Here is a 27440-nt window from a genome sequence, read left to right on the forward strand (position 1 = left end):
ATTCCATCACTCCCCAGCCCCCCTCCTCCCTGCATCCCTCCTCCCTCTCTCCCATCCTGGAATCTTATTGATCCAGGAGGAGCTAATTATCTCTTCCCCTCGTGACTGTGTAATCAGCACATGCGCAGTCTGTTAATTCCAGCCATTTTTTTGCAGGAAAGTAATTAGCAGGAATAAAGACCGGACTGGTTTTTTTCACTCTCTCCTCCTTCCTCGAACCGAGCCGAAGCGCGTCCGTCGTCTGCGTCGCAACCAAAAACAAAACCCTTTTAAATGCTTTAAGAAACAGTGAAATACCTCTTTTAACTTCACCACCATGACGTCTCGATCAAAGTGAGCGCATGCATCTGTGCGAATGGGATCTATAAGCGTGTTTACTGGAATACAAAGCAACGCATCCGAATGTAAGTTTGTATCTTATGACCGCTCTTCACATTTACGCTCCGTTACGCATTTTACATCGTGTTTACGCGTGCCGAGTAATGCATTAGTCTACTACATAATGAATGCTTGTTTATTAGAGCTGATATTTTTTGCATGTGTTACTACTAAACACTTACGATGTCATATGTTTTCTGTAATGCGAAGCGCGTCCTGTACACTTTCTTTAATCTTTGGAGTTCCGATTGAAGTTCGAAAAGCTGCTCTCGTGTTCTCCTACCTGTTTTCCAAAAGAGTTGTTAGTTGCGTAAAAAGGAAAGCAAAAGAGTAAAAAGGTGTCCTGTAGTTGATACGCGTTGGTTCGACCGGTGCTGTTGTTAGGCGTGTTGAGCAACACCGATGCGTTACGCGGTGTTGAGCACATCAAGCTTCGTTTTACCGAATGCATCAGCATTGACACGCTCTACGGGAGGCGCCCGTTAATCCCCGTGCAGCGCAGATCCGTCCGTGCAACGTTACAAAGTATCCGACTGATGAAGCTCTGCGCGTCTTCGCTGTTCCGCTGTGCACGGGCACGCATTTCTTATATACGTTTTAAAGTAGACTGAAAGACGTAACTTTGTTTTTGTTGGATAGCAGATGACTGGACTGTTAAAAATGTGTATATGACAAGAAGGTGGCCCTGGTGTGATGGGCATGCTTGGTCAAGCCTTATTCTTCAAAGTGTGTTTGTGTAGGTGTGTGTGCTTACTTGAAAGATACTTGAAAGTTAACTAAATGTGATAAAACCTCCGTTTGTGATGGCAATTGAATTTTATACAAGAAATAATGGTGTTTATTATTGCATAGATTTTGTGTTATGATATGTTTTTATGTATAAAAGTGATAGTTAAAACAACAGACGTCATTCCTCTTTATTTAGTTCTTTTTTCATGTATGAATGTGGCTGTGTGTAACTTTGTATTTTTTGGGATATATATATATTTTTTGTAAATCTTCTTACAAATATATCTGTTCAATATACTAGTATGATTTTGGCTTCACGTATCTAGGCTAACGTGTAACCCCGGGTCTGGATTATTTAAGAAACTATTTCTTCTTTCTTTTTGCCTCTTTCTTTGTTTAGAGACCCATCAGATTGATTAATGATGTTAAAATGTTAATTAACATTCAGAATGTTCATATGAATAACATACACAAAATGTCATATCCAGAGCTATTAGTTACAAATCCAGTGTTGGCTAAATAGAACGTGTGAACCCCTGCACGAAAATAAACGCTCGTGTTTGTGCAGGAGGAGCAGATATAAATAAGGCAAGCACAGGCTCTTTGAGAAAGCTTTCACACACACGCACGCACACACTGGTGTGGGGTGAAAGAGGTTGCCTCACAGGTCAGGGGTCGTGGAGTTAGGGTAAAGGGTGAAAGGACGAAGAGGGGATGAAAGAAAACAGGGTGAGAAGATGAAACTGGATTTGGCAGGGTGCAGTTGTCAAACACAGAGTTGGTCGGCCAATCAGACTTGTTGAAATTTTGTTTTTTTATCTTGTTAAGGATTTCGTTGAATGAACATTTAGTAATGTTAATGCCAACAACAAAATGTACGATTATCTTTCATTAAAAATATAAATCAGTTGAGGTGTTTATTTGTTTAACATATAGATTAGTACTATACCACCTTGCAGTTGCCTGTGAAGATTGGAAACACGTTGCTGTGTTTGTAAATCAGGTGTTGTAATATCTAAAATAATTGTGTGTATGTGTGCACACATTGCCTTCAGGGTTTGACTTTTTCTGCTTATCATAATAATAGCTGAGGTTGTGTAGAAGTGAGGCACATGGGCTGATCAGTCACCGAGGCCTCACACACACACACACACTTATCCAGAGAACAATGCATGGGGGCCCAGCCTGTCAGTTCAAATTCTGCTCTCTATCCACGCCTTAAACAGACCGTGTGCGTGTGTGCGTACATGTGTGTGTCTGTGTGTGCGGAGAGAGAGAATAGAGGGCGATCCGTGGCTGTCTTACCTCTGTGCAGCTGTCATCTCTCTGCAGAATTCACTGCAAATATTGAAGTATATTACATTGTCTGTCTGCCTCCGTCCAGGCAGAGGAGGCGTGTGCTGTTTGCCGTGGCTGTTAAATATATATAGATTGAAGGTATAGTTTATAAAAGGTGCATAAACTGCAATCATGCAAAGGTCAATGTGATTGTTGAACACCTTTTCTTGGAAACGGACTATGAATGGAGAGAGAGAGACACACACAGCCTATAGGCAGCATGAGAGGATTTCAGATGAAATGTAAAGTTCTGCTTTTTGCTTGATTTTTAAAAATATTTATTAAAGAATGGATTGGGTTTTGAGAGGGATGTTTGGATGCTTATTTTATATTGTTTATTATTATTTGGGTAATGATGACATGTCAAGTCTACTATGCGACTCAGTACGCTTCCTATAAATGTTTTTTTAAATTTAATGTTTTTAAGTAAAAAAAATGAAATAACACAGAAATAGTGTCCAGAAACAGCACGTTATCTGAAATGTAAAAAAATGTCTGTTCATTTTCAGATCGGTCATTTCAATGGGAAGTTTATTTAAAGCATATGTTATTATCACTGTAAAAAAATATTGCAATAAAATGTAATTTTATTTGTATAAAGCCAGGCAGCTCTGCTGTTGTTTTGCATGTAATTCTGCTCTTCTGCGTTTCAATCATCATCTAGCTGCTGAAAGGAGTTAATCTTGCAAAAAATGTTTTTTCCTCCCAATCTTTCTCATTTCACACTGCATATAACTCGTGTAATGAATACAGAATATTTACACGAATAATCCTTACAGATAATTGCTTTAGCGCACGGTGCCGCTTTCCATTCGGCGTGCGAGCGGTGCGGAGGGGCAGTGTGTGTGTTCTGTGGTGTTTCGCACACATTGACAGTGGCGTTAGATGAAGTAAAATGAGTAAGAACTCTTTCAGTGTAGCATTGATCTCATAATCCCGCCGGATCCGCTGCACTTGAAATCAATACGTTTACACCACGCTCAGGCTAAGAAACTGTGTGTGTGTGTGTGTACTGTTACTACTGTACGTCTCTACTGTACATCTCTAGCATGTTGACCCCAGGTTGTGACAGATTTTTTATCAATGTCCGATTGTTGTGTATTATCTTGTGTCGCTTGTCAAAGACCTGGACTTATAGAGAAAGGAATGAAACAAATGTAACGTATTTATAGGAAACAGCTGTCACAATCATGTCTTAACATCAGCCTTAACTTTTGACCTTTGACCTTGTATTTTTGTTTGTCATTTCTTTATTGCATCAGCATCTTCTTAAAATCATGTTTTGTATTTGGCTTTGACTCACCAGTTTTTGTTTGAAAATGATGTTTTGAAAACACAAGGAAACGACTGTACATTATATAAGTCATAACCCCCCGCTCTCACCCTCTCTCTTTTATTCTTTCTCTCTGTTTCTCTCGCTTTTCTTTTGAAGTTTGCCTCTTGAATGGGCTAGTGTCTCTAATGGAAATGGGGCATTAAATCAGAGATCAAAGACAAGCACACAGCAGCATAGACAGCTGTCTAAATACAGTGAGAGAAATGTGTATGTGCTTGCGTGACTGAGGGAGAAAGAGAGGGTGTGGGGTTAGCCAGTTTAACTTTGGTGTTATGTTATATTGCCATTCTACAGTATGACCCCTGTAACACATTACGTTTTAGTGTGTTCATGCCGAGACGCGAGTCTTTCAGGTTTTTTTAAAGCCACACTATTGAATTTTTGCTCACTGCTGCCCCATGTGGTTGAGAAGCGAAATGTCGGTTGCCAGTGTTGTAAATAATGTCATAGTACAAGCTTCCCCGTGGGCGCAATACACGCAAATTTGTTGTCTAAATTGATGCGAATGCAGAAACGTTGTTTGGAAACCATTTCGCACTCTTCAACATGCAAGGGTTGGGGGGGCGGTGTGTGCCGACCCGAACACATAACGTAGAGTGTGGTTGTAGCCGCTATGAGGCTGCTCAGATAGCAGCGTGTGTACAATTCGTCCAGTTGCGAGTTGTTCTACAACAGAAATCATTTTAGAGACATTATTTTAAGGTTGAAAAACAACAAAGTGTTGCTTTAATGTTTTTTCTTAACCTATAGTAGTACGTAGTTGTGTTCATCTTTAAAATGCAAATTCGGTCACCATTTACTCATTTTAAACCTATGTGATTTTCTTTCTTCTGCAAAACACAAAATAAGATATTTAAAATAATGTTTGTAATTGAAAAGCATTTGTCCCCATTGACTTCTATCGTATCTTATGTTCTGCAGACGAAAAAGTCAAACAGGTTTAACATGAAAAGGTGAACTATTCCTTAAATCTCGGATACCTTATACAGTGCAAAATAATTTTCTAGTCTTATTTTCTAATGGGATGTGATAAAGATGAAGATGTAATTGTATTAAGACTAAAAGACAGTTAATTCTACGTACTCCATTGGCGTTTTTGTATGTTTTACCACAAACTTCATGAAATTAGATTTGTGCTATAAAAAACATATTGGATTGTTATGAAAGCATGATTTGGTCAAGACCTATTGTGCAATTGTGTTATAGACATACAGCAGTTTAGTTTTTCTTTACACATTTTGCGCTACTTTTATCCAAAGGGGCTTATGATTTATATTTTTATGAGTATGTGCAATCCCTACGGATCGAAAAAGTAAACCAATGCATACTCGTGGAATGGTATGTTTGCTATGATATGAGGTCACATCACATTAGCTTTTAAAACAGGAAGCTGAGCTCCTGAATCAGCAGTCTGTTGTGAATGCCGAATCTCTCTCTCTCTCCGGTAGGTCTTCCCAGACCTGTATATGCATTAAAGCACACTTCTAACTGTTATAATTAAGCAAATGTGTTTCAACCTCATTCGAGTGCTGTGCAACTTTTCTTTGTGTTTGTTGTTGTCCTGTTGACAGGGTAAGAGCTGGAGTTAACATCAGGGTTACCTTTGTTGTGTCTTATTCTTTGTCGTGGTCCTAATCCACACACAAACTCGGCAAGAGTAATTGGTTTAAGATGTGTCTTGATTCCAGCTGTGTGCCCTGTATCAGGTATCCCAGAGAGATGGGTAATTAACCTAACTGCTAATGAGATATATCACTAATTACACCACACACACATGCACTCGGTTAAACACATCCAATGAGAGTGCACATCGATCTGCACAGGAAGTCGAGTTTGTGTGTCAGCAGCACGGTGTGTTGTTTATGAATATGTATTTCCAAAACTACATTCCAGACATGAGCATGTGTGGGCATTTAAAATCGACGCTCAACGTTTTGCATTATAAGTCTGGCCCTTTAAGTTCATTGAGGACCGTTTGGATCTTAAGTCAGTGGATACATCCTTTAGCCGGGCATGCTAGCATCCCGCATTGGCTTCCAGTAAGATGCTTAGCATTCACACTATTGATTTTCCCATTAGCACTTTAGCCCCCTCCAGTAGAGAGGATCAGAGAGAGCTCAATATAACAGCTTGAATCAGAGTTCAAGAATCCGCACTCTCCAGCCTAGAAACGCTGCAATTAGCCCCCCAACTCCTCACCGCAAACCCTACGGTCCCTTAAGACGCTCTTTAAGCACATACTTGTTTTTACACTATTTGGGTGACTTAACTTTTCATAAACCCAGTAGTAACTGTAGGCACATTTGAATTATTTATCTCCAGCCCACAGTGCAACCACAAGGTTGGTTTAAGTAGCAACATTGAACATTTGCATACGGACGCGCTAGTCTACAGGATAGCACTGTGTTAAAATGTACACCGTTTTTTTAATATTTGCCATTAATGCTTATTTCAATTATTTCAGGCACCTAATTGACGTCGAATGGCAGAAAGGCAGATTTAATATAATTCAATTGAATTCAGCTGCTTCTTGATCAAGGCCTGTGAGGGCAGTGTCTCTTGAGAAACCTGGGACTAGGCTCAATAGGGAACCTATTCCAGAGGCAGTTACAGGGCAATCCCCCATAGACAGGCCCTGTGTTCTGCTTAGTTGCCCTAAAGGGAAATATAATGCAGAAGGAAGGGGGAAGGGGAGGCAGAGACAGACAGAGACATTTAATTGAGCAGATCTTGGTGATTCCAGGAATTGTCTCTCATGTAATATTCAGCTCTTGGTAATACAGCTTGGCAAAGAGCTATTGATCACCGTCTAGACCCCTCCGTTCACTGTCCCCAAATCACTTCACTTTCAATAGTGACAGAACTGTTTGTTATGGAGCTACAATTAGAAATCTGCCATGTTTGGCTAGTTGTAATGTTGAGGATGACTTTACTATTGTCTGTGCCTCTAGTTTTACTCTGCATGAATCTCTAGTACAGTAACGCTTTAAAGATTTTGTTAATGGACCAACACTTTTTTGTATTTTGTATTTGTTTTACATGAAAAATGATTAAACCTTTCTTTCTGAGGTTTAGGAAAAGTATTAGCATCTTATTTCTTTCAGAATCCACTTGGCTTGATCATTTGGTATATAATGCATTGACATTTAGACATCTGTGGTGTTGAAAAATGTCCAAATATTTTCGGGGCAAGTGTAGTTTGTAAAGTTCAAGCGGTATTGATTTAACACTCTTTCCCCTTTTGTCTCTCTCTCTCTAGGCCAGGGTGGGATGAATGTGCTCAGTAGCTCAGAGGATGGAGTGTTGTGACTCTGTCCCCATCGATGGAGCCCCTGGGCCCCACACACAACAGCCTCCCGGGCTCTGCAGAACACTGGCCCCCAGTTCATTCTTGCTGGCCAGTGATCAAGCCATTCATCGGAGCACAGCGACCAAACAGGGTGGACTAGTGGGCTTTACTGAGGAGGAGGGACTTGGGGAGAGGTATGAGGAAAGAATGGGGGAAAACCAGGTTGATGAATGTTCTACCAGTAAGATGATAGAAGACAAAGGTTTGAGGGAAAAGCGTGACATAGAGGAAGAAGACGATGACGTGAAACCTCTTGGAAAGATCTTGTATCAGAATGATGGCTCGGCCTATGTGACGGAGACAGAGAGTCAACTTCCCTGTGAAATTCCCTCCTCCTCATTAGGTGCCCCAACCTCCAGCATTAGCACCTGTTACATTTCCACTTCTCAAAGACCTGCTCCACATGTTTTTTGTGTCTTCCACATGCCTCACCTCAACAAAAGTGAACGTTTAGCTCTGATGACCCGCCAATCCAAAGAAAATGCTCCTGACGTGGCAGAATTGTCAGAAACAGAGGTGACACGGTCCAATGTAACCAAACCCGTTCTGATGTGCTTTCCGTGTCGGCTGTCTTTTGGCCGTTCACACTCGTTTAGGGCTCATGCTTTACAGCAACACAACATCACCTTCAGCGATGAAGAACTGCATCTGCTCTCGTTTAAACACACCTCTGCCGTATTACAGCACGGTGGGCCAGGCAACCCCCCACTCCTCTGTTTCCTAGAACCAAAAAGGAATTGTGAATCCGTGGTACCACTCTGCTTGGCACCCCCAACCTCTGGGAATAATGTGGAGGACACAGCGAGACGAAAAGAGAACGAAGACGCAGAGACCTCTAAAGCAAGTTTCCCTCTTCTGTACTCTCCACCCAGAACCTCCCCTGCTACCTCAGTACCAAGCCCTGCCAAAGACCCCTCAAACCAGGGCAGAGTGGCCGAACAGAGAGGCAAGGAGGATGAAATATGGAACAATGGAGAAAGTAGTGAGGGAGGAGAGAGGAGAATGTGTTTAGAGGTAGGCAGCACTGTGGAGAACAGTGCAAACAGTATTAGCAGCAGTAGCAGACAAGAGCACAATACTGAAGCTGCTCTGTCAAACCAAAGCATTTCAGAACCTCCAAACTCTGCAACAATAGCAACCAGCTTTATGAACAGCACCAAAACCCTTACAGACTCTGAGACAGAGTGTGGAACAAGCTTTAACTGCCACGACCCTGCACCTGCTTCCCTTGTTGTGGTAAACCCGCCCACTGTCAATACCACAGAACAACTTGCCAACCAAGAGAGTGCCACAGCAACAGAACCAAATGACCCGTCAGAGAATAGTAACGCCATAGGAATGGAACCAACCACTAGGTTGTCTGATGATGACAGACCTCCTATCACCGACCTGCTCAATGATCACAGTCATTCCACACCCCCTACACTCAGTCCCACCCTCATCCAAAACAGTCAGTCTGTTCTTGAAGAAGGCCACTCGGAACTGGCTTCTAGAGGAAGGTTGGTGGTGGCCGGCGACGGAGGCTTTGTTGCTGTCGGAGATGACGTCCAAGGATCCTATGCTTACAGCGTGCAGGCCTCTATGGCGCATGCCTCGATGGCGCACACCAGAAACTCCTGCAAGACATTGAAGTGTCCGAAATGCAACTGGCACTACAAGTACCAGCAAACTCTGGAGGCGCATATGAAGGAGAAACACCCAGACACAGAGTCCGGGCAGTGCACGTATTGCATCAGTGGACAAAGCCACCCACGCTTAGCAAGAGGCGAAACTTACTCCTGCGGATACAAGCCCTTCCGCTGCGAGGTGTGCCAGTACTCCACCACCACCAAAGGCAACCTGAGCATTCACATGCAGTCAGACAAGCACCTGAACAACATGCAGAGCTTGCAGACGCAGTCACACACACACACCCCGGCAGCTCAGCCAAGTCCTTTGACCCATTCGCACCCTACCATCGCTAACCCCACCCAGGCCAGCTCCCCCTCTCCATCCAAACTTCGGGGACGCGCGTCTTGGCGGTGCGAAGTCTGCGACTATGAAACCAACGTGGCGAGGAACCTACGTATCCACATGACCAGCGAGAAGCACACACACAACGTGCTTCTCTTGCAGCAGAACCTGGCACACATGCAGCGCCAGCGCAAGCACAATGCGACCGAGCTTTATCGCCACTGCCAACCTCAGACCAAACTGCCCGACACTGACTCTCTTCTTTCCAGCAATGATACCCTGACCGACTCTGCACAGAAACTGTTTGAATGCATTCTGTGTGAATGCTTTTCTTGTGACACTCTAGAGGAGCTAAGTCAACACTTGACCGTGCAGCGCTCGTTGCCCAACACCTATTGGAGGAGCACAACCGGCGACACCCATCATTGTCGGCTTTGCCACTACGCCACGCCACTGCGAGCTAACTTCCAGCTGCACTGCCAGACAGACAAACACATACAGCGCTACCAGCTAGCCGCTCACCTCCAGGAGGCCAGCAGTCACCATGGAAACCTTGATGAAGAAGAATGGCGTCTCAGATGTGTTGCTGCTGGGAACCAAGCGCAGCTCAGGTGCAATGCATGCGACTATGAAGCCAGTAGCTTGGAGAAACTGAAGCTTCACACCATGAACTCCAGACATGAGGGCAGCATTAGACTATACAAGGTAAACTCACAAGTCAAAATTTGAAAATCAATGTAGGAAACTGACGGATTAAGGATTCAGCAACCAATTCTTTCATTCTGAATGCTGGATTTGTTTCAAACCACCGTCATTTAAAATATGGACAAACTGAACCGTTGGCTTTAATTGAACCCATGCTTGGTTGTTTCAACACGATTGGGTCACATATGGACATTTTCTAGTTCATTTAAAGCAACGGTTGGCTTTATCCATATTTTAAATGACAGTGGATAGAAACAAACCTCCATGTTTAAAGTGTGTTATTCTTGTTAGTAAAAAGCACAAAAGCCCAAGCCGTCATGGGTAAAACCACTATATCCCCAAGGCCTGTAAGGCCTCTCTGGTAATTGAGATAGATTGCATGTTATTTTTTCCTCCTGCTAATGTGGTCCATTAACTCGGCACATCTCTAATCAGTTTAGAGTTCTGTAAAACAAGTGGACTGGTGTTTATCACCGGGGATTGAGCGTATGCCTTCCCGTCCGGGTGAATGTGTGATCTTTGATGTGATCTGTTTGCCCAGAATAACAGACATATTAGTGTATTTTAAAGAGTTTATTCGAGCAGCGCATGTTAAGTCACATCTACACAGATGTTTTTACAGGCTTGTACTGATCCTGGATTGATCCATCTTGTGCCGTCCATGTTAGAGGAAGCCAAATATTGATCCCTTATGACTGGTCAATATTTTGGCTTCAGCTAATGTACTTAGGCATGTTATTTACTTGTGTTGAAATGTGAGCTGATGAAGAGAATAGGAGTGTGTTTACATATTGATCGCACTTTCTTTCTACTTTCTTCTTTCTTCTTTTACCTCGCGCTCATTTTTAAAGCTTCAGTTTGTTTATATTAAAGGGCGATCAAACGGAAATGTATGCTAAGTGTGACGTTTGTCTCAGTATTTGCAGAAGCTGGACGGAGTGGAGGCGGAAGGCGTGTGGCTGCACTGCGCGCTGTGTGATTTCTCCACTCGCAACAGCATTTCTTTAGTGCAGCACTCGCATTCTTTAAGCCACCAGAGAGGGGAGGGGCTGCTCCGAATCCAGCAAATCCAGAACGGTCTGCAGGACGAGGAGGAGCTCGGTGCCATCTTTACAATACGAAAAAGCCCTGCTCAAGAAAATGGTACGACACAAAATATTTCAATGTGCACATCATAAATGCCTTGAGATTAAACACAAGGGTTCTAGTGCAGTAAAAATAATGTGCAGATTTAAAACCAGTCAACTTTTTTACACTTAAAAAAGGCAGCAGCTTTTGATACTAGATTAATCTTCCAGATGAAGTCAGCGAGCATTACTAAAAATAAACCGAATCAAAAGACTTACTGTCCCTTGTGTGTTGTGCTCATGACGCTCAAGGCCCTAAAACACGCAGAACAACAAACGGAGGAGGGGCTAACAGACACACAGAAAGAAAGAGGGCAGATATTTACACTGGGGTAATTGAGAGAAGCGGGTGGTACAGACAATTAGCATTTAGTTCAAACCCAGAATAAGCTCAACTAATGAACTACCCTTGCTACCCTGCCTGTGTGTGCACGCGAGAGAGAAATAGAACAAGAGCAAGTGTGTGTGTGGCTTTTGTTCAGAATGGTGGGAATTGATTTTGTTAATTGACTTGCCAATAATCACGTGTGTAACATCTTCACTGGCCAGAAAGAGAATGAGGCTAAGCGAGAGGGTTAGCCAGTCAATGCAGCCAATAAAGTCACCACCCACTAATGAGGCATGAGTTAATTAACATTCTCCAATTAACACTTTAAAGGAAAGACTAGAGACACAATACAGATACAGATTCCTAAAGACTGACAGCTTTTAGTTCACATTCGGTCTTGTTCATTTATTCTTTTTATTTGACTGGGTTATATCATTTTTAATTTATTTTTTATATCATTTAGCAATACTAAAAGGAAATTTTTTCATTATTATTCGCTCATCCTCATGTCATGTCAGATGTATATGACTGTTTCTTTAGCTTAACACAAGCACATGTTATGTTCAATTTTATACGTATTGTTTATTCTTTAATCAGACTCAAAATGTTACAGCTATAAAAAGCTCATGGATCCATTATTAAAGTATTTTAAATGACTCATTTGGGTTGATAAATGTTTAAAGGTAAACCATAGGTTGTTTATCGATAATATTTTAAATATATTTATAATATTTTAAGTTTATTTTGCAACATTGAAACAAACAACATAAGAGCACTGTATTCAAATATAACAGCACATCAAGAACTTTGAATCTCATTTGTTTGTTTACGTTTCAATTTCATTGCTTGTTTACATACAATTTTGTAATATATTGTATTATGACTTACAACTGTAATATAGCCGCAGTTAAATTCCGGTCTGTGTTTGGTTATAATATAAATTTATCTCAATTGTGTTAAAGGGATAGTTCACCCATAAATGAAAATTCTGTCATAAATGACTCGCTCTCTAGTTGTTACAAACCCGTATTCATTTCTTTGTTTAGTTGAAGACAGAGAAAAATATTTGGACGAATGCTTGTAACCAAACAGTTCTTGGACCCTATTGACTACCATGGTAGTCAAAAGTGCCCCAGAACAGTTTGTGCTCGACAGAACCAAAAAAACAAAAAAGACATTTTTCCTACTATGGTAGTCAATGGAATCCAAGAATTATTTGGTTACAAGCATTCTTCCAAATATCTTTCATTAGAACAAAGACATTTATACAGACTTGGAACAACTTGGATTGTTTTATTTTTGGGTGAACTGTCCCTTTAAATAAAATTTGAAGTGCTCATCAGTAATTGATTGTTTGCAGAGTTCTATCAGAAGTTCGGGCCACATGGCGTATGTTGTTGCCGCTGAAACCTTCAATAACATTTTGTTTTTGTTGAACTAAAAAGAGGAAGTCATATGTATGGATTGACATGAGGATGAGTCAGGATATGAGAGTTTTCATTTTTTAAGTGAACTCTTCGTATATTGACCTACAATAAAAAAAACACACGCGAAAAGCTTGATGTTTATTTTGAGCACATTTTAGTTTACTTTAAACAGCAATTTTGGTATTGTGTCGACTGCTATAAGAATAGAGCTTAATATTCAGCATGTTCAGTCTTGTAGATACAATGCTAACAGTGAGCGAGCAGTTATTTCGGTGTGAATTTGAACCTGTAGGAACACGAGATCAGCGTTGCTTCCGACCTGCTCGAGCGCCGCAGTTTGAATGGCTGGTTATTGATCTCTTTTAGAACACCAGGGCATTGCCTAATTTATAATCAATAGTGGATCAATGTCGCTGAGCATTTGTATATTGATCTCGGCGACGAATAGGAAGTGCTGATGAAGTGTGTGTTGAGTGTGCCTCTGGAGTGTGTTAGCATGTGCGCGTGCATCTGATCACTTCATTACGGCTCCTAGTGACCTCACTGCGCTGAGCTACGGCCATCTGTTTTGTCCAAGAGGTCCGAGCTGAATCACACTCGAGCGTCATGACGTGCATTTTCAATGCAACCTACAAGACAATGTTTAGTTTATGTATAAAGAATAAATGTATTCGTTAAAATAACCTTTGTGTAAAAAATGCAGATTTCAATTATAGATTCATTGCTTCAAGCTAAAAAATCATTTGTTTTCTTTATTTTGCATCGTCCATGCAGTCACATTTTTAAAGTAATGCAAGGAAACCATATATGTGGGAAATTTAGTGTTTAAACTTTTAGGTTTTTCTAATTTCATCCTGAATAAAAAATATGCAGTTCATATGACACATATGATACAGATTTTTTTTGTTATTATTTATTGTTATTTGCTTAGTTTTTGTTCAGGTTTTTCTAAGCCTTTTTGCTGTTAATTTCCTTGCGACAATAGATTCCAGATTAGTTTTTGTTGTTGGTCAGGTTCGTTGCGGTGTGTGTGACTTTGAGAAAATGACTGAGCGAGAGATCTCAATGGGGCGGCCGTAACTAGAGCGGATTTGACAGTTTCAGGTTATGTGTTCTGTGTTTATGGGTGTGTTGGTTTGATAGGAAATCAATAGCGTGTCTGTCAGGATAATTGGTGTTCAGATGGCCTCTCTCCCTCTCTCTCTCACCCTCTGTCATAATCACCTCCTCAAAGAACCAGCAGAAGATACCTCGGCCTCCCTTTGATTGGTCTGTTATGACAAGCCTCTTGCAATTTTTTGTTTTGTCTTTCTTCCCCCTTCTCTAATACCCCGTCCACCCCCTCCTGCCCAAAACGCACCCAAATCAACTCCATTCCTCTTGTCCCTTCCCCCACGTAGCGGAACAATTACTCTGCTAAGAAAGCAGAAAGGCAGAAAGCGAGAGAGCAGAGGATGGGCGAGGGAGGGGGTTGAAAGGGGTATCTGGTTTAGTGTGTCCCGAGGCTGTGTGTTTTCTACCTACGGAGCTCAGCCGAGGCTTTGAGATGCTGCAAAAGAACATCAGCGCATCATTGCCCTTTTCGAACAGTAGTCTTTGTTTTAACCATTTTGAGTTTATACAAACCCTTCGATTTTTAGGAAAGTAAATAAATAGAAGTTGGCCTAAATAATATATATATACAAATGCAGATTTTTTTAAATAAATAAATACCATTATGCATGTTTTGGTTATGTGAGGTTGATTTATTTTTAAAGAGTTTGCCTAAAAACTAAATAACTTAATTTGTTTTCACGTCGTTCCAAACCTGCGTGACTTTCGTTCTTCTGCAGAAGGAGATATTTTGAAGAACACCTCCAAACAACATTGTATGAACACAAAACCACCGAGATATTTCTGAAATCTCTTCTTTTGTGTTCAACAAAACAAAGAGTCATTCACAGCTTTTGAACTCATGTTGACGAATAAATGACAGAATTTTTATTTTGGGGTGAACTGTTCCTTAAAATGTTTTTCGCACTGATACCACAATTAGAGCATGAGGCACAAACTAAGAACAATATTGAGACCTTTTGTATGAAGATCATTTTTTAAGCCTGTCATGGCTGTATTGTTCGCCAATTTGTGCTTTGAAATGGACTCTTTGTGTGTGACCCTCCCGACCTCGGCTGCATTATCTCCCTCCTGTGACTTTTCAAATCCCTACAGGTCAAATGAAGCTCTGCTGACGCTGCTGACTGTAGCTCATCCATCCTTTTCATTTTATTCTCTCTCATCTCTCATGCGAGAAGGCAATGCATTTTACATTTGTGTAAATCTACTGGAGATTGTCCATATAAGTAGGTGCAGTGGTGAATTTGCCTTGATGTTTTTGAGGTGGATCGTTTGCTGCTTTCCGAGCTAGTGTACACTGACCTCTATAGGTTATAATGCGCTCCTGCATCAGTGTGGGTTTAGAATAACTTAAACATAGAAAAAAATAAACAGAGTCGGGGTATTTTTAAACATTTGAAATTGTGAGTCGGGGTATTTTTAAACATTTGAAATTGTGAATTGTTACACTAAAACACACTAATGCTAAAGATCTGTCTGTCACTGATCATTAAGGATATTGTGACACCTTGACCATGTTAAAGGGACAATTCACTTAAAACAAAAAATGGGCATTATTTACTTAACCTCATTTCATTCAAAACCTATATCTGACTCGTTCTTCTGTAGAACACAAAAGATGATAGAAATTTGGAGAATTGTCCATACAGTTGAAGTCAACGGGTTAAATTACCAGCGTGCTTCAGAATATCTTCTGTTCAAAGAGCAAATCGTGTGGATAAAAAGACCTTCAGTGTTTCTATTTCTAAAGGCCTTTCTGATATTTGGTTCCTTTCTCTTTAGGAGAACATAAAGGGATGGACTCTCCCACTGAGGTAACACCTAACAAGGAAGACAGACCAGGGAAAAAATCAGGTACTTAACATAATGTCATTAGTATGCATCTTGATAATTAAGGGAAAATAATAAGTACAATTATTCTACATAAAACAAGCAAGTAAAGAAGCATAACGTGCCACTTTTAAATATTTTATTTCTGTTTACCTGTCTCACTTGCAGAAGGATTCATTCAGACGGAGGTGGAGAAAAGCGAGTCGTCTTTGACCCCCAAACGCCCCTCGTCTGGATCTGGCGAGTCAGATGATTCGTCGTCCTGCAAACGGCCACGCGTACAAGAAGAGGTTTGTTAAATCAAACACTACACCTACAAATTATGCTAAAAGGGTTTAGAACATAAAGAGAAACTATCCATCATGTTGCCAACATACATAGAACTTTGGCAATATGGTTGGTTGACTGCAGAAATTTTAGTAAATCTTAAATATTGGTTTAACAGTTTTTGGGTTAGCACATGAATCTGATACTTTCATTTGTTTAATTTTGAAGATTTGATTATTATACTCAAATGTGAAAAATATAGAGAAACGTGTAAATTGGTTTGTCTGCATCTGATGTCAGCAACACTCTTGAAAGAACTTTTGACAGAATGGTTCTTTGTGGTTTCTTCTATGGCATGGAGGTGAAGAACCTTTTAAAGGGTAGGTTCATCCCAAAATTAAAATTGTGTAATTTTTCTACTCAGCCACGTGGTGTTCAACATGTTTTGAGATCTTCGGAGCACAAATAACGATATTTAGGTGACATCTGAGACATTTCCAGGTCTCCTTATAGACATTTTGGTTATATTTATTTTCAAGATCCAGAAAAGTACTAAAGACAACGTTAATTGGTCCATCTTCTCAATCTGGCTCAAGTGAATTTTTTTGAAGCGATAACAATACTTTATGTGCGAAAAAATAAACAAAATAACAACTTTAATTGATATATTCTCCTCTGTCTTGTCAGTGTATGGTGTACGAGAGCACATTCGGTTTGTATGGTTGGGCAAAAAGTCTTCCTCAATATGGAAATCATCAGACATTTTCCGAAAGCAACTCATATACAGCGTGCGTCCGCTTGTAAACACAGAGTTGCACTTCCGGGTTGTCAGTCAGAACGCCGGCGTCTGCCCCATCGAATGCGCATGCGTCGAAGTGCTCTCGTGAACGCTCACCGACAAGACAGGAGAATATATCCTTTAGAGTAAATTATTGTTGGTATGTTTTTCTCACATTAAGTATAGTGGTTGCTTCAAAAAAATTAAATTGAGACACTATGACCGGATGCACCAATTTAACAATGTCTTTAGTACTTTTTGGGACCTTGACAACAACTATAACCATGATCTCTATGAGGAGGCCTGGAAATCTCACCTCAATAGCTTTATTCATCGCCGGGAGATCTCAAAACATGTTGAACGTCATGTGGGCGAGTAAAAAATCACACATGTTTGATTTTGGGATAAACTTACCCTTCAAGCAGCTAAGAGTGAATGTATCATGGTCACCGTGTTTCCGGCAAACCGAGAACAAAAACAAATCCTGAAATCACACATCTATTTATGTAAAGGTGCAGGATGCTCTTGAACTCTGTATATAAATGATCTCTCTTCCTGTTTTTCTCAGATGCGGCAGTGTCCGTTCTGTCGGTTCCGTCACACAGACCTCGAGCGTTTGAGGAATCATGTGATTAACCAGCATGCGGTTCAGCCCGCTCTCCGCTGCCCGCTGTGCCAAGACACACTGCACAGTGTTGCCCTCTTGCGTACCCACCTCGCACACCTGCACAGTGTTACTGCAGACTGCACTCAGAAACTCATCAGCACGGTGAGAAAACAAGGCAGTTCTTGGAACAAATGTTCATTGAATTTTTGTATACGCTTTTTATCTATAAAACAAAAAACAAATTCATCTTGCACCACAATTTTTTCTCCAGTTGTAAAAATTGCGTTTACTGGAATTGTGTGCGTCTGTATGTTTGGAGGGGTGTTTAGATCAGTGATTCCAGCACTAGCGAGATTGCTTGTCTCGCTCTCCAAGACAAGTAACAACACTAAATGGGGGGAAGGGAGACGTAGCTGCCTCCGATCCAATGAATATTAAAATTGGCTTTTTTATGTATAGAATATAAATTGATACTAATGCACCCAAGCACCTTTTTGAACCCCAAGCAGACACGTCTCGCCGTCTCCAAGAGCTTTCCTGCACATTTTTTGCTCATTCAGTCTGAGTTTTTCGCTCGCATAAAATGCTTTTCTGTCCGTCTCCTTATTTGCGTATTCTCCTGTCTCGCTCAGTGTTCCCTGTTCGGCGGTCCCTCTTGATTTCTCTTCGGCAGTTCGACTTCTCCTCCCCCTCCCCGACCGAACCGCAATACAGTAATGAAAATAATTGTGCTTCATTAGTCGTGAGCCAGTGCTAGGTGATTTTCGTTACGAACCGCGCCTGGTAATTATGTTCTAAATTAAACGTGACCTTGAGAGAACTCGCGTGCTCGTCTCCCGGCCCGTTTAATGCGGCACTTCTCTGAAATGGTGTGCTTTGTGATGGAAATAGCAGCCATTTTGTTTGGTTGCTCTCCCCCACGTTCCCTTTTATAGTTGCATTGATTTACACATTTTAAAGTCGAGTGGGTACAGAAGGAGAGAGGGAGAAGAAGATAAATAAAGTGGCTTTTTTCATCCGAACTTGGTTGTGTTGTGCTAATTGTGTTGTCACGAACCAAAGAGGGCTTGCGTTCATACTTAACCTTTGAACTGCTTTAAGTGTTGATTCATGACCGCGATTTCAGTTCGCCATCTGAAGTTAAGGGTCTTTTCTCCAGCAAGGCGCACATATGTAGCGAGAGCACAGAGTAATGACCAATCATCTTCATAGATAACAATCAAATGACTTCATAATGAGATTTTGTGGATTAATTAATCCCCAAAATGGATTAATCAAACCTATTATAATTTCTTTTCTCTTGTGATCAGGTGATTGCTTCAGACGTGCTGCCTGAGAACATGTTTCTACCAGTGCAAAATTCAGACACCCAGCAGACAATGAGTGGTCTGAACGCTAATGAAACAAAGAGATTGGACGGTTAGTGTGCATGTCACATTATTCCTCCCTTTAGTTTATTTTGATCATTAAAAAAATAATTTGATGACTAGTATTTGGTCTTTAATTTCTGACGTATTTGCTTCTTATCATGCTTTGTGTTTTCCTTTATGTTTTAGAGATTTCCACAGATGCCGAACCTGAAAGAGGTTCCACACCACAAGAAACATCAAAAATCCATAAGCAACCTACAGACGATGCAGAATCCACAAAGGAGAACAGTGCCGCCTTTCCTTGCTGGCAGAAAGGCTGTAACAAAGTCTTTACATCCTCAAGCGCACTCCAAACACACTTCAACCAGATCCATAGCCAGAAATCTCCAACTGCAATATCTGACCGACACATTTACAAATACCGGTGCAATCAGTGCAGTCTAGCTTTCAAAACCCCTGAAAAGTTGCAACAGCATTCTCAGTACCATGCTATCAGAGCCGCCACCATGTGCTGCCTCTGCCAACGCAGTTTTCGTACACTGCAGGCCCTTCGGAAACACCTTGAGACAAACCACACAGAGCTAAGTGAAACCCAGATACAGCAGCTTTATGGTGGCTTATTGATGAATGGCGAGTCCCTGTTCTCTAGAGACCAAGCTTTTGGTGACGAAGATGAATCGCCAGATGAAACTCTGAAATATGATGAAGAATGTGAAGTGGAAGAGAAACCAAGTCCTACTGACCATGATTTCGGTTTGGTTAAAGACAATGCTGAATGTGACCTCAAACAGCAAGCTATTCCACTTCGCAAAGGCCCAAATATCACAATGGAGAAATTTCTGGATCCATCTAGGCCTTTCAAATGTACAGTTTGTAAGGAATCTTTCACCCAGAAGAATATACTCCTGGTTCACTATAACTCAGTGTCACACCTGCATAAACTTAAACGGTCTCTGCAGGACACTGGCGTGCTAGAACCCGTTAACAGTACAGACCACAAACCATTCAAATGTGCCATTTGCAATGTAGCGTACAGCCAGAGCTCAACTTTAGAGATTCATATGCGATCTGTCCTGCACCAGACCAAAGCTCGTTCATCCAAGATTGATTCATCTAACTCTGGCTCAGAATCTGTTAGCCCCCATCCTGGCAAAGCAGTGTCCAGCACTCCTGCTACTCTGAAGCCTGTGACAACTAATGCTGGCCTCAACCACAAACAAAACATTGAACACAACGGTGCACCTGCTGATACAAGCAAACCTTCAACTTCTGAAGTCAGGAACAAGTTGGTAGACATTCTTGATTCGGCTTCTAAACAACAACAGATTTCATTACAGCAACAACAGCAGTTAGCCCAGGCTCAAGCCCACCTCCAGCAAGAGCTCCAAAAAAACGCTGCCCTCCTTCAATCCCATTTATTTAATCCAGCACTTTTACATTCTTTTCCTATGGCGGCAGAGGCTCTTCTTTCAGTGCAACAACAGCAGCAGTTTCTTCTTCCTTTCCTTATTCCAGGAGGAGAGTTTCATATGAATCCAGAGCTGACTCTAAAGAGCTCTGGGCTAAACATAAGCACATTAAGGCCTACAGTAAATGAGGACACTGAGTCATCCAAAAAGAGTGACAAAACTCCCTCTAAAGGCATTGCTGAGAATTCTGACATTCATCCTGAATCGAATGAGCAGAAACTGTACAATGATTCACAATGTGAGAAAGACACAGTTGGTCAGAACAATAAAGAAAAATCAAAGGAGGCGGATGATCTGAATAGCAATGATAAAACTGAATTGAAAGAGGGTGGAAAAGTGTTCTCAGGAAATGCAAAGGCTTCAAATGATTTCCTTCAACCCAGAATAGCCCATGATGCACCTGGAAATGCTTCAAGAGCTATGCTTGAGAACATCGGGTTTGAGTTAGTTATGCAATTCAATGAAAATAAGCCGCGATATCAGAAAAATCTTTCCGAGACATTGCCAAACGGTGTTGGGGAAATATCCGATGCCAATGAGGTGGAAAATTCTGAGAATCCGAAGAAGCTTGCGTGTGAGTCTTGCGGTAAGCTTTTTTCAAATGTGCTGATTCTGAAGAGCCATAAAGAGCAGATTCATGGTTCCATATTCCCTATCAAGTCATTGGAGAAATTTGCTAAAGATTACAGGAAGCAATATGACAAACTCTTCCCCTTGAGACCTACAACTACTGACGCTTCTCCTATGTCTTCCCCATCTCCATCACCCCCTGCTCCTCCTACTTCAGTACAGCAGACACAACTACCACCAGTGGTGCCAATTATATCCGCCTCTACACTCAGTGCTTCTCCTGCGACTGTCTCCATTCCTCAAATTAAAGCTCCATTAGCACCAATTCCTCTACCTATGGAACTGCCACTCTTCCCTCCACTCCTGATGCCTCCATTACCTTTGCAGGCTTTGAGTCCTCAGGTCCCCGTTCATCTGCCCCCAGTGGAAGCTGGCCAGACACCTGATTTGACTCAGCTCTATCAACAGCAGTTAACTCCAGCCATGTTACAGCAACAAAATAAAAGACCTCGAACCAGAATCACAGATGACCAACTGAGAGTCCTGCGCCAGTATTTTGATATAAACAACTCTCCAAACGAAGACCAGATCCATGAGATGTCCGACAAATCTGGCCTGCCACATAAAGTCATAAAGCACTGGTTTAGAAACACTCTATTTAAAGAACGCCAGCGCAACAAGGATTCTCCTTACAATTTTAGTAACCCTCCCATCACAACACTGGAAGATGTAGATTTGGATTTAAAGCCCCCCTCTCCTGATCCACCAAGGCAAGAGTGTTATGGAGGGAGGAGATCTTCTAGAACCAGATTTACCAATTACCAGCTTAGAGTACTGCAGGATTTCTTTGATGCCAATGCATACCCCAAAGATGATGAATTTGAGCAGCTCTCTTACCTTCTCAATCTTTCCACACGTGTCATTGTGGTGTGGTTTCAAAATGCTCGCCAAAAAGCTAGAAAGAACTATGAGAACCAAGGAGAGGAAGCGAAGGATAGTGAACATCGAGATCTGTCCAACGACCGCTACTTTAGAAATTCCAACAGCAGTTACGAGTGTAAAAAATGCAGCATGGTATTTCAGCGCATTATTGATCTAATAAATCATCAAAAAAAGAATTGTTACAAAGATGAGGATGAGGAAATGCAGGATGACCTAAATGAAACCATGTCGGATTCTAAGATTGAGTGTTATAGTCCAACATCTGGACCTTCATCTTTAACACAAGCAAGCACCTCATCAAGCCCCTCCAGTTCATCTGTGTCAAATACTAATGTTAAGACCACTGATTCTGAGCATTCACAAACAAATAATTCCACTGGAGAGCTCAAACAAACAAGTAAAGCATCGTCTGACCTTAAACTGGCTGCAAGTGAGGATTTAAAGTGCAGACTGGAGAAGCTAGAGACTAACGGTGAAGAAAAACTAAATGCAAGCACAGAGATTCACACTCCATCCCCTCCTAAACAAGAAAAGCTTTCCTCTACATCTCAAACAAGCCCAGTTCAATCACAGACCTCCCAAAAAATGTTTTGTCCTTTAGAGATTTCTTCATCCGAACAACAACAACAGAAGCCTTCCCAAGAAATTAGCCCTTACCATTGCATCCAGTGTAAATTGAGCTTCCCATCTTTTGAACATTGGCAAGAGCACCAGCAAATGCACTTCCTTACTCAGAGCTATTTTCCTAACCCACAGTTCATGGATCGTCCCGTAGATATGCCTCTTATGCTGTTTGATCCTACTAATCCCTTGCTTGCAAGGCATCTGCTTTCAGGTACAATTCCTCAGATGGCAGTAAACTCACCTGCAATGACCACCATTACTGATTCGACCATAAACTCGCTGAAAAGAAAGCTTGAAGAGAAAGCAGGATCCAGTTCCATGGAAAACGATTGGGAAAATAACGGGGATGAACCCCAGCGAGACAAGCGCATGAGGACCACCATTACACCAGAGCAGCTGGAGGTTTTATATCAGAAATATCTTTTAGACTCAAATCCAACACGCAAGATGCTTGACCATATCTCTAATGAGGTGGGTCTTAAGAAAAGAGTAGTTCAAGTCTGGTTCCAGAATACCCGAGCACGTGAGAGGAAAGGTCAGTTTCGGGCTTTGGGTCCAACTCAAATCCATCGCCGCTGTCCATTTTGTAGAGCTCTGTTTAAGGCACAGACGGCTCTCGCTGCCCACATACGTTCACGTCATTGGCATGAAGCACGAAATACAGGCTTTGGTTTGGCGATGTCTAGAATGACTCAAGATCAAGAAAGTTCTTATATCAAAGCTGATTCGTTTGATTTTGGTAATTATTCCCAGTTTTCAAACACACTTGATCATCCAGATTCTCCGATGAGTAAAAGTATGGATAAGTCTTCACATCAGCAGCGTCTGAGCCCAAAGTCTTTAAAGAGTGAGGGAATAGGAGATTTTGAGAACCCTTCCATGTCAGTCTGTAAGACCTTTGAACAAAGCAAGCTGAATAACTGTGAACCTAATGCCAACATGACCCATGACCATTCAATTGATGAAGGAAATTACTCTCTAGATGGGAAACATGGCAGTGTTGACCAAATGTCACCCAACACCGAAAGGGAAGTTTCTTCGGAAAACGATGAAAAGATGTCTTCTGGACTAGTTAGTCCAGCAATAAGTTTTAATGCTAAAGATTTTGATAATGATTTAGTCTTCGATTATAGTGAGAATTCCAGTCTGGCTGATCCAGCTTCACCATGCCCTGGAAGCTCCAACAGTTTTGACAATTGTCAAAAACGCTACCGTACTCAAATGACCAACCTGCAGGTGAAAGTACTCAAAGCCTGTTTTAGTGACTATAAAACCCCTACTATGCTCGAGTGTGAAGCCTTAGGCAATGACATTGGTCTTCCCAAGAGAGTGGTTCAGGTGTGGTTTCAGAATGCTCGAGCCAAGGGGAAGAAGGCCAAGCTTAGCCTTGCCAAGCAGTTTGGTACAGAGAGTACCTCTATTGACCGACCTAAAGCCGAATGCACCCTGTGCTCTGTCAAATACAGCGGGCGCTTTTCTGTTCGTGACCATGTGTTCTCCCACCAACACCTTGCTAAAGTTAAGGAGGCCCTCGGTGGCCAGATGGAGAGGGACAAGGAGTATTTGTGCTCTGTATCTTCCCGCCAGTTAATGCCTCAGCAAGAGGTTGATCAGATAAAAAAGGAAAGTGATATTATTGGACTCAACCAAACTGGACTTCAAAGCCAGTCGTCTGTGTACTCAATACCTGCAAGCATACAAGGTGGCAGCAACACCATGGCCACCATTAAAACAGGTATGTAGCTAACCTGTACTTGTTTTCTATGTTTAAATCTTGTATCACTGGGGGGAGAGAAAATTGATTTTTAGTTTTAGTTTATAAATTCTTCATAATAAATTACTAATTCTTTGATTTGTTTTTTGAAAGGTGCCAGTGAGCCTCCTGTGAGTGAAGTGACCCGCAAGCCAGCCTCAAAGTCTTCTTCTGCCATATCAGCTATGGATGACAAAGATGTAGTTGGCATAACGAACTCTGTCTTGACCCCAAAGACCACACAACAAGACCTGCAAGTCCAGTTTCCCAAAGAAAATGATACTGAGAGTAAAAAGGTTCCCACAAACAAGCTTGACACCACTCATCAGTCGAACTCATCTTGCTGTAAAGAGAAGCCAGACTCTTCGAGACCAGAAGTATCTGTTCCAAATACCGCAAGGGAATATGCCATGGATCCAAGTCAACTACAAGCTCTACATGCAGCAATGAAATCTGAACAAGCTGCTCTGCTCCCTAGTCCCCTCTTGCCCTATATGATGCCTGGCTTTCCTCCAATTTTTTCTCCCCATATCCCTACACCAATGAATAGTGGGCTCATGCAGCCCATGTTTGGGATAGAGAACATGTTCTCATATGGTCCAGTCTTGCCACAGGCTCTCATGGGGCTGTCTCCAAGCTCCCTTCTCCAGCAATATCAACAGAATCTGCAGGGTGCATTGATGCAACAAAGACTGCAGCTGCATCAGTTGCAGCAAACTGAGAAACCAAAATCTAGCCAGATCTCTGCTCGCCTTCATAAAGAGGACACCAGAGAACCTGTCCTGGATTCAACCAAACGTGACAAGAAACAAGGCACTCCCAATGGCACACATTCCCCGTCTGTAAACACTAAAAAGCAGCAGCTGGATGATAGTGTTCTTCACAGCCACTGTATTGTCTCCGAAGCAGCATGTGGAGGTGAGGGCAAAGACGGTCAACTGTATGACTGCCTTGCTTGTGAGGTGTCTTTCACTGGGGACGCAGGGCTCATCATGCACCTGGAGAACCCTCAGCATAGACAAAGAGTGGCAGAGAGACTGAATTCCAAAGAGCATGCTTCTCCTGAATTACCTCACGACAGTCCCTCATCTACCTCTCAGCCAACTCCACCCGGTGATCAGAGATCCTCTTCAACTGCCCCGTCTGTTTTAGAGACTCCCTCTGGAAGTTCTGACCAGTGTACGTCTGATAGGCGACGTCCTCAAAGCTCTTCCTCGATTTCAGCTTTACCCGAGACAACCGAAAGCTCAACGGCTTCTCTCTCGTATCACATTCTTTCGCCTTCAAGTGTTACCTCAAGCCTGACAAGCCTCGCAAAGACTTGTCAGGTGAAACCTGCAGACTCTGCAGATGGGTGTTGCAACGAGTCATAGGAGGGACAAGACTCAACGTAACATATCGGAGCGATAGGTTTATGTGGTTTTTATGGCTTGGCACGCCTCAGAGGAAACTTCACAAGAAAGCATGTGGAAAGTTAAATATAAACGACTCCACTTTAGATTACATTGGAGGGAAGGCATGAACCACAGCTAGTTTGACAGACTGTTTTAAAGGACTGAATCCTGTCGGATCCAACTTGCATTACCAGTGCTTGTAACCAAAAACAAGTGTCAGTAGAATGTTTTTCCATTTCAATATGCTGGTTTTTACCTTAAACTTGAGTATGTGTAGAACTGTTTGGAAACTAAAGGGTGCACAGCTAAAGACTGGTGAAGGACCTAAGATGGTTTCATAATGACCTAACTAACCAAAAGTCTGTTTATAACATAGGCGTTTTAACAGACCCTCACAAAACACCCACACTATTTTTTGCCCTGTTACGTGTTAAAATATTATATTATTGGCTTAATGAAGTGATGTAATGTATTTTGATGTTGTCTTCTCTCAGGTCAACAGCTCTCAATTTTGTTCTGTTGCAAGACATACCAATAGAAAATATATGAAGCCCAAAAGAAAACGTGTAATGAATGAAAGTTTACCTAAAATTGCTTATAGATGTTTTTTCTTAAACGGACATTGATTTGTCCAGACACAAAGCAGACCGTTGTAAATTGTGGACAAGAATGATTTAGTTTTTCTTTCTTTTTGAAAAATGACAAAAAACATTGTGTTAATGATAGATACATGTATGAACATTTTGGTGTTGCGTAGATTGTTGAATTCAAATGACTTAATTGTACGGTAGGTTTAAAACAAACGACTTGTATATTTAACTTTTGTATTGTCCCAGTCAAAGACACTTGAGGCTGTTTAGCCGTGCTCATGTTAAAACATAGCATTTACCCTCTAATGCTGTTGAAAACTCTCACTGTACGACCGACCTCCTCTCCTGCACTGAGCCAAGTTCAAAGACCCTATCTGTGTATGAAATAGATGGATGCGCATCTATGAGATATTTTCTAGTTTTGTTGTCTTTTAAACGAAACATTTCAATTGTGCACTTAATTTATTTTCTTCTTTTTTTTGCTTTCGACTCTGTTCTTTCGCTTTTAAGATAGTAGTACTTCGTTTTCGCCACTACGGGGTTTATTTTTTCTTTATCATTTCTGCACTTGCCATGAATACCAATAACAATGTCAATATTATGAAACAATAATAATAACTTGCAGTATTGCTTTAAAGGAAAATCCAAAGATAACGTAGTCTTACCATTGGTGCATACAAAGGATTGAAAAAAACTTTATACTTGAGAAAATATTACTGTTTTTAAGGAATGGAAACTTTTTAGATGATGGAGCCAGCTACAAGAATACTGTTTTAGCTAACTTATTAGAACGTTTGTGACCTCATATATGAACCAACCAGAGAACCAAAAAGAAAAGCAGAAAAACAAAACGCGGAAGATGTGGGACAGCACTGCTGTGCAGCCATTGTAGTTTGTATTATAGAGGTGGAGATCACACAGTTTGCTTCTCTGTGTCTGGTCTTTACTTTTCGTCCCGTTGGATTTCTTTTCGTACCGTTTGTTCTACTTAATGTACTGGGTCATATTGTCGAGGATATAGAGTGTGCTGCTAATGTAGGTTTGTACTAAGATGCATGCTTGATTTTGCTTTTCGCAGAAGCTTTAATGACGACCGTCAGTAGCCACAAGCCCGTCCTCGTGTCACTGCAGCTCTGTCCACACATGACTGAAGACTGTGATTTCCATGAACTACGTTATGTCCTTCTAGCCAACCAATGTTGAAAACCAATGATGTTATATTTATACAAAGTTTGCATTCCAAATATCACATTGTCATTTCAATTGTCTGTTTTTGTTTTAATTGTATTCTGCTTCGACAGGGACTGCGTAACGCATGCTCTCACTCCTGTTGTGCGAGACTGTGTTACTATACTTGTCCCTGGAAATGTTATTACTGTAGCGATCGCCAAATAATGTATGTTCATGATGCACTTGGGTTTATTCATGTGACTCACTGGGCTAATGTCTCCCGTTCTCTTATA

General features: G+C 41.5%; 1 protein-coding gene across 1 annotated transcript; it reads left to right on the forward strand.

Annotated features, from left to right (window-relative positions):
• Positions 1-327: 327 nt before the first annotated feature.
• zfhx3a (zinc finger homeobox 3a) lies at positions 328-27440 on the forward strand. The gene is made up of 9 exons (XM_056766931.1): positions 328-404; positions 7041-9788; positions 10706-10931; positions 15566-15637; positions 15782-15903; positions 17227-17427; positions 18576-18684; positions 18822-23975; positions 24108-27440. The coding sequence occupies exons 2-9, from the start codon at positions 7056-7058 to the stop codon at positions 25364-25366; spliced, it is 9876 nt and encodes a 3291-aa protein (XP_056622909.1). The 5' UTR covers positions 328-404; positions 7041-7055; the 3' UTR covers positions 25367-27440.

Source organism: Triplophysa dalaica, chromosome 14 (assembly GCF_015846415.1).
Source record: "Triplophysa dalaica isolate WHDGS20190420 chromosome 14, ASM1584641v1, whole genome shotgun sequence".
NCBI classification, from domain to species: Eukaryota; Metazoa; Chordata; class Actinopteri; order Cypriniformes; family Nemacheilidae; genus Triplophysa; species Triplophysa dalaica.